Here is an 8,180-nt window from a genome sequence, read left to right as displayed (position 1 = left end):
ACTTCGCGGCGGTGCTCTGCGGACTGAGAGCTCCCTCCCTCCCCCCCTGCCACTGACCTTCCATCTCCGGCTCTGCTGCTGCTTGGCCAATGGTTGCGCCGGCTGGACATCGCAGGGGCTGCTCTCTCGGGGCTGCGGCTTACGAGAGGGCTGGCCCACTCAGCAAAGGCTCCGGGGGGTTGCTCCCAGCGGGGATCCCGGGGCTTCCCCGCATGGCTCCCCAGCCACATGCGCCTGGGACGGGGCCAGCCCGGGAAAGGGACTTCCTGGCCGCCCTTCTCCCAGGGGGCGGGACACCCGGGCGCAGGGCCAATGAGGAGCCCTGCGAGGGGGCAAGTCCCATGAGAGAGAGAGAGAGAGAGAGACAGAAGTGCAAGTGCAAGTGCCTCTGTCTCTGTCTCTGTCTCTCTCTCTCTCTCTCTCTCATGGGACTTGCCGGAGGGCCGTGGGAGGGCCGGATTTACATAGAGCAGGGAGGGCTGTTCGAGGGCCGGATTAAACCGGGCCGCGGGCCGCAAATGGCCTGCGGGCCGGACTTTGGACATGTCTGATTTAATAGTTAGGTTCTATATCTATAAGGGAAATAAATTAGTTACTTAAATAATTGTTTTGAATTATAAATAGAAGATGGATTTAGAGGATAAAGATTATTTTATGAGTAAGCGATGATATTAAAATGAGAATTAGAATATGATGGTGAAATAAATTAAGAATTTACCGGAATAAATAATAAATGTATTTTAGATATGATATTATTTTGTATGAATTAAGGGAACCGTGGGCTATCCGAAACTTAAACATTATTGGACAGTAAGCCAACTGGAATATTTTAATTGAAACCAGACAAAAGTTAAAAACAGGATTTGGAGATATATAATCTAAAAGTTGTTTATAAATGTTTTAAATGATTGAGTTATAACTAGCAACCTACTAATTTGAATTTGGTATAATGACTAAGGGAAACAGAGAGGAAATTTTTGATGATGTAAACTGATATACTGTATGTATGGATAAGCGTGTTATTGGACTATGTATTACCCAACCACCATGTTGCTTCCTTAAATACCCGAAAGTTTGTAAAAATGGAAAATTAATAAAACTTGTTTTAATAAAAAATTATTTCCATTATAATTCAAATCTCCTTCCCCAAAACAAAAAATGCCTGTGCTAGTTGCACAAAATGACCTGTGCTAGTTGTAGTAAAGTAAAAGCAGACAATAAACATAAAGTCACGATAACCAAGTTACATTGATCAAATTGCTGAACTTAGTGCCCATGCTACAATTTTTTGGCTTTTCAGTTTATTCAGAATAAACTAAAACAGAATTACTTGAAACCACTTGAGAGAAAATTACAACATAGTGAAACAGAAGGAGCATCCCCTTGTTTCTGATTACCACCTACCCCCTTGCCATACCTTTCAGTTCCTTTCTCCTGAGTAACATGGTACTGCAAGGGTGTCAACCGCTTTCTCAGTTCTTCCTGGGAAAAAGTCACCTTATAGTTCTTTTTTTCCCTACGCGACCCTGCAAAAAGATAAAATATGGAAAAAGGCGTCTTTTCAATTTAAAATCCTGAGTAACTGCATGCTAGGCAAATACAGCTTCTATAGTACATTCACTTTTCCAATGGCTAGATTGCATCCTAATGCATTAGAGAGGTTCAAGCGGATCGTTCTATAAAACCCAACTTTTAGAAGGCTGTTGTATCCAAGCAGGTGACTCCATGTGAAAAGAATGTGAGGCAGCCAAAGCTTTCACTATGCAGAAAAGTCAACACACATATGTTTGTGATATCTGACCGTCACATTATCCTTTGCTAGAAGGTAAAATCTGGAGCCTAATATTGTGTTCCTCAGGACTTCTCAATACATTTTAGTATAAAACATCTGTAAATAGGTAAAAGGTAAAGGGCATATTACGTTTAACCAGAAGTTGTGATCACTTTAAAATATTGCCAATGATTGTTAATTTCTCATTAATTTTGAAGCATATTTTAACATTATCTTACACTTCAAAAAGTATAGCTGCTGAAAAAAACAGGGTATTATTTAGATCAGTGGTGGTGAACCTATGGCACGGGTGCCAGAGGTGGCACTCAGAGCCCTCTCTGTGGGCACGCATGCCATCGCCCCAGTCCTAGGCCTTCAGCTGTGTTTTATAAAACCTTTTCACTTTAGGCCTCCGCCGCTGTGTGCAAAAAAAAAAAAAAGGTTCAATCAGTCAATTTCAACATCTTGCGAGAAAAAAAAACATCTTGCAAAGTTGAAATTGAGCCAATGGGCCACACCCAGCCAATGGGCCACACCCACCCAGCACTCAACGATGCATAAGTGGGTTTTGGGTTGCAGTTTGGGCACTCGATCTCTAAAAGGTTCGCCATCACTGATTTAGATTCTTATTTAAACCCCATCCCCTTAAAGCACTTTTTTTTTCAGGTTGAGGGATATATTTTGATTTGAGTGTTATGGCTGTGAGCTTAAAATAGTAGACATTTCTTCTAAAGACTAATGGGACACCAACTTCCTCTGATTTTGTATATCTTCTTATTGTTCCATGTAGTTTATTTATACCATTGTTTGTATTTTAATTGTTACCATTTCTATTTTATTGAATTGTTATGATTATGGTTTACAACCACCAAAGTTTGCTTAAATTCAATGGCATACAACTCAAATGAATTTGAGGCAAATATTGTGATGGCTGCAATATAGGTACAAAACTAAGGCAAAATTCCTGGATATAAGGGCAATAAATATGATAGGCATGCATTCAGAAAATTCAACTAAAAAATTAGGAACTTAAATAAGAGACTAAGAATTCTAGAGCATAGTAAAATGTATATTTCTAGAAATATTAGTTATGAGAACTATTGAAAAGTAATATTTACAAAATTAAATCTTTTTATCCAATGAAACTGATAAGCATAAAATAGTTAAAGAAGCTCTTAATGCCTACAATTGGATTAAATAAGTTTCTTTTAAAACAGACATGTCAAACACAAGGCCCAGGAGCCGGATGCGGACTGCGAAGTGGTTTCATGTGGCCCGCGAAACCATCCTGGAAACAGTGAGAGAATGGCCCTGGCCCAGGCTGGCTGGGAGCCAATGTACAATTTTGTGGTGGACATCTATGCTGAAACGCATTCAGTCTTAGCTCCACAAGGCCATCTGGAAACAGCGAGGAAACAGCCCCTGCCGCATCGACCCCACCCCCTGGGTGGATGCTGGGGAGTGTCACTCTTTGTGAGGAATGAAGAAATGCACCATCACCTGGAAGTAGCCAGCAAATGGCCCTCGCCTACTTCACTTATCCGGCTTGATGGGCTCCAGGGGAGGGGTTTTGGCAGGCAGCGGGGAACTCTCCTCACAGCGCTAAGAACTGAGCCGGGTGGTGCGAAACTGATGAGAAGTGCAATGCTGCCTAGCCCCCAGCCTGCTCAGTTTCAGCAGGCAGCAAGGTGGAAAGCTGGCGAGCTTCGCATCGCCTGGCTCAACTTCTCGGCGCTGTGAGGAGAGCACCCCGCTTCCTGCCAAAACTAGGCAGGCTGGGGGCTGGGCAGCATTGCGCAGGTAATGTTGACTCTCACGCTGCTCATGGCATCCCCTCCCCCAAAGCCCACCAAGCCAGATATGTGAAGTAGGTGAGAGCCATGTGCTGGCCACTTCCAGGCGATGGTGCATTTCTTCATTCCTCACGAAGGGTGACACCTCCCCAGCTGTGTTTCTTGCCTGTTTTTCTCCCTCCCTCATCTCAAATATTTTCCCACCACTCTGTACTTAGGAAGGAAAGAAGGAAAGGAGAGGGAGGGTCTGAGGGAAGTCCTGCCTTAGTCCTGCCTGCTGCCTTTTCACCATCCCCTTGCCCCCTCCTCCTGGCCTATCATGGAGGTCTCCCATCCTATTGCTAAGGAAGCTTGGATACAAAGCCGGGTCTCCTCCCATGGAGAGGGAATGGGCCTCCCTCTGACTTTGCCCTCGTACCGATCATGAGCAACGTGGCTAAGGAGAGCAAGCACAGCAGCAGCAGCCTTGAGGAGGAGGTAAGTCAGCTGGGCACCCCCTTGGGGAAGTGGGGCTGGGCTTGGTGCCGCGGGTGCTCAAGGGCCAGGCTGGGCATTTGACCTCTGCTGCCCAGGGCTCCAGGCAGCCCGCACCACCATCCAGCCCCCCCGCATGGCCTGAGAGGAATGGTGAGGCTCCTCCAGTGGACCATGCATTGGCACTTGCCCTTCTGCCAGAGACCCTCAGATCTGTCCCGCTCCTGCCCAGGCCCCCATAGGCACCCTTGACACGAACGATGTAAAGCTGGCCACGCCCACTCCATCCATGCCCACCTAGTAGGCCGCACCCACCCTGGCCACACCAACCCCCCCCCGAGGGCAACCGCAATGTTGATGCAGCCCTCAATGAAATTGAGTTTGACACCCATTTTAAAAGTTTATTAATTACATATTTACTATATAACAGAATAATATGGAGAGATTTAATGTTGTGAAAGATCTCTCAGCACATAGATTAACAGAATTTGAAGGAAGTGTATTGAGTTGACTCCTGATAAGGAATAATTTAAAGATCATATATACCGGAGATGAGACTAATATGCATTCCTCTGCTCTATTTCCTCTCCAAGGCACAATAATCTGCATTTTTTGAAATCCAATTAAAAATTAAGCAGCAGATAAGGCATATTGTACACGGAGAAGGATTATACATATCTGCTCCTCAGCAGAATATTTTAGGGATGAGCTCTTTATTTATCTCCAAACATAATGAAAAGAACTAGCAGAATGTGAAATTGAAATACTCTATTTTATGCAGCACTCTAGCTGAAATGGAAAATGACAGTATGATTTGGAGAATGAACCAAATAACTGATGCCTACAATTTCAAAGTAATATTTATTCCATAGAGGAAGTATTAAGATAGTGGAAGAAAATTTTAATATAAATATTTCCAGTGTTTTTGTAAAAAAAAAAAAAAAAAAAGGTGCCGGAACTCACATTTTGTTAATGTTTTATTTATATAATTTTATTTATATATTTATTTATATATATTTATATATTCAGTTCTTAACATAAATTTAATTTATTGTATTTAAGGCAAATGTTCATAGTAAATTCCAAAGTTTTGTCCAATTCTCATCCTGCAAATTTTCTCGACTCCTTTCCTTGCTGTTAATATCTATGGCCGAATGTCATCCTCTGAGTAACCACAGAGGCAGTCCAACAAGTTTGATGAACAAAACTGCTGAAAGTGTCTTAGTCTTTAACAAAGCTCTTGTTGGGGTGGCAATTAGATTCATCTGCGAAAACCCACGTTCACATTCACTTGAATAGTATTCAGAGTCCGTATCAAATGCAACAGATTTTCTGGATATGTCTTTTCAAGAATGTATTCACAGAATTTACGAATCATTTCTCTTTCATTTAGTTGTAGTCTGATTGACAAGTTTCTAATTTCCACTTCTCCAAATGTCAGTTGAGTATTAACATCTTCAGGCCAATGTTTTTGATCAAGTACACGAGACGAATATGCCAACTCATCGTCTTTGCTATCAAGCAATCTTTTTTCAATTATTTCAATTTTGTATAAAATATACTTGGGTCAATGGGAGGATCCTTTCTTGAATGTTTTCCATGAAGTAAAACTTCACAAAAGCAAAGTACAGCAGCAACAGAGCATTTATAATAGGCCCCAAAGTTCTGTCTTCTTTCTTCAAAAACTTGTACCAGTATTTTTATTTTCTTATTTGTCTTGTACAGATCCATGTTGCGGTCCTGTAGGTCCAAACTTAATTCTGATAATTCTTGGAGAGCGTCACACATCAATCCTAGGTCTAATAAAAATTCTGTAGATGTTATTTTTCTTTTCAAGCCATCATAAGTGCATTTATCATTTTTATCCCTTGTAGGATCATGCATTGCTTCTTCAAAATGATACACAAGGGATTCAAAATTATTCCACACAGCCAAAACTGTATGCAAACTAGAGACACCCATCGGGTACTTAAAATTCTTCCAATTTTCAGCAGCTCGGCCCCCAGCAATTCTGCACATAAATACAACTCTCTACTATTCTTTGCCAAAGAATGGTATATGACATAAAGTTTATCAATAAATGATTTGAATCTATTTATTCCTGAAGTTTCCTTGGCAGCATCACCTATTGATAATTCTAGTCTGTGATTAGCACAGTGCCAAACTATAATAGAAGGAAAACGTTCTGACAGCAATTTTTTCACTCCACTTTTACATCCTATCATCACAGCAGCGCCGTCGCACGCCAGAGAAACCAAATATTTTTTTAAATAATCTTCTGTCATCCCATAAGAATGAAGACATTGAAGTTAAGGAATCAAATACTCCTTCTGCCGTTACTTTTTCAAGTTCTACCAAGTCCAAAAACAAATTTACCGGTGAATTCATTCTAACACCTTTGATATAGCATCAAACATACACTATGAGCGTAGGTCTTTTTGCTTATTGTGATTGATTCATCAATTATCAATGAAATTTTATTATTGGATTGAACAAGTTCTTTAACCACAGTTTTCCTCATTTCTTCACTTACATGATTAACGTTAATACACACATTTGTAGAATGAAGAATATGACCCATTTCAACTCCGTTCTGTTCTTGCAGATCAATTTCAGTTTCAAAATGATGGAATGATTGATTTTCCTTTGCTATTTTATATGCAGTTCAAAAAATTTTGCAGTTATTTTTTCGTGAGATAATGACGTTAAAAAACATTCTCAAGAGTCATTTTTTTCGTTTTCAGCAACTATTTTTAATGCTGCTTTATGTGCAGCAGATTCTCTGTGATCAAAAAATTTTTTTCAAAGTGAGCTCAACTGTTGCTTCCTATCTTTGCCAGAATAGATTATCTCATTGTTGATCCATTCTTTGGAAAGTTTCATTCCCATTTTTGTTTCAACTCCAAGAGTTCCAACTTTTCTACAAGGCGTACAGCCAAGTTTCATTTTGCAAACACAGAGCCATTCATTTTTCAAGCAAAAATCTTTTTTTTTATCATAGGTCCAGCAGTCCGGCCAGTCATTTGTAGTTTGGCTTTGCTTCTCAAGAACAGATTCAGAAATATCAACAGGCGTCGTTATTTCTGTGTGTTCTGTTGTTGTGTCTGTTAATATTCTGGCCTTTTTATTAGCAGGACCGGTGGTTGAGAAATAATTAGTGATTTTTTTCATTTTTAAATTTGGGGTCACACTTTTACACTAAAAATTAAAAAATAATCAAAAAATCAGTCCTGCAATTATGTTTTTTTTAAGTTTCCTAGTTTTTTTAGTAGTGCAGATTTAAATTGAAGAAATACATGAAAGCTGACATTCATACTTTGCTATTTTTTTTACATATAACTTAAGTTATATTTCCAGTGCTTCTGCCAAGAGTTCCATTGTTTCTTTGGAAATATCTTAAAGGGCTTGCCATTGTTATAGAAGATTTCTACTATTGCTCCAGGGTTTGGCTAACATAAATATGCATAGCATAATTAGATTTATTATTGCTGCTAATCATATCTTACAAAACATGAATGTACTTTCAAACATTTAAACCTGGTTTGTTTGGGGAATACCTATCACCTTTTCCATTTGAAATAACCAGTGTTTCAGCAGAGATGTATCTGATTTACTATCAAGTGTTCTTGCCAGAATAAGAACACTGAATTTATTGCAGATGGTTTGTAATTTCACCCTTGGGACATTCTTACTAATGCTGCATCTTAAAGATTTGAGCCAAGTTTAATTCATAATTGCCTTTAGTTTTTTTCATCTGTTTTTGGCTTAGATGAAGTAATGCATCTTTCAGGCATTCACCAAATAAACTAGAATTTGTTGTGAGCATCTCCTTAAATACAAACAGCTCATAAGCTGAACTTACCTATATTAGCAACCACATTATTGATGACTTGTACATACCATTTTAAAGATATGATCAAATTGGTTCAAGTGAATATGATGCTCCTATAACCCAAAATGCATGCTATTAATTCATCCCTGTCAAAATAGTTGGTTATTTTCATCAGACTTAGTTCATGATGAACTTAGAACACAAAGTTCTGTTTTATCAAATTACCCGTATTTATTCGAGTATAACGCGCACACGTGTATAACGCGCACCCCTAATTTTCAATTAAAAATCGGTATAAAATTTTGTTTCA

The 8,180-nt window shown here is 39.6% G+C and overlaps 1 protein-coding gene across 1 annotated transcript in view; it reads right to left on the bottom strand.

Annotated features, from left to right (window-relative positions):
- The window catches only part of MSRB3 (methionine sulfoxide reductase B3), a 54,743-nt gene extending 50,754 nt beyond the window's left edge, over positions 1-3,989 (bottom strand). The window contains exons 1-2 of the mRNA XM_015820733.1: positions 3,983-3,989; positions 1,418-1,526 (exon numbers count right to left, since the gene is read on the bottom strand). Coding sequence (XP_015676219.1) covers positions 1,418-1,526; positions 3,983-3,989 — 116 coding nt within the window. The remainder of the gene's footprint in view (positions 1-1,417; positions 1,527-3,982) is intronic.
- Between the last annotated feature and the right edge of the window lie 4,191 nt (positions 3,990-8,180).

This window comes from Protobothrops mucrosquamatus, unplaced genomic scaffold, assembly GCF_001527695.2.
Source record: "Protobothrops mucrosquamatus isolate PMUCROS unplaced genomic scaffold, P.Mucros_1.0 scaffold_156, whole genome shotgun sequence".
Taxonomy (NCBI): domain Eukaryota; kingdom Metazoa; phylum Chordata; class Lepidosauria; order Squamata; family Viperidae; genus Protobothrops; species Protobothrops mucrosquamatus.
This window is presented reverse-complemented; position numbering and strand designations above follow the sequence as displayed.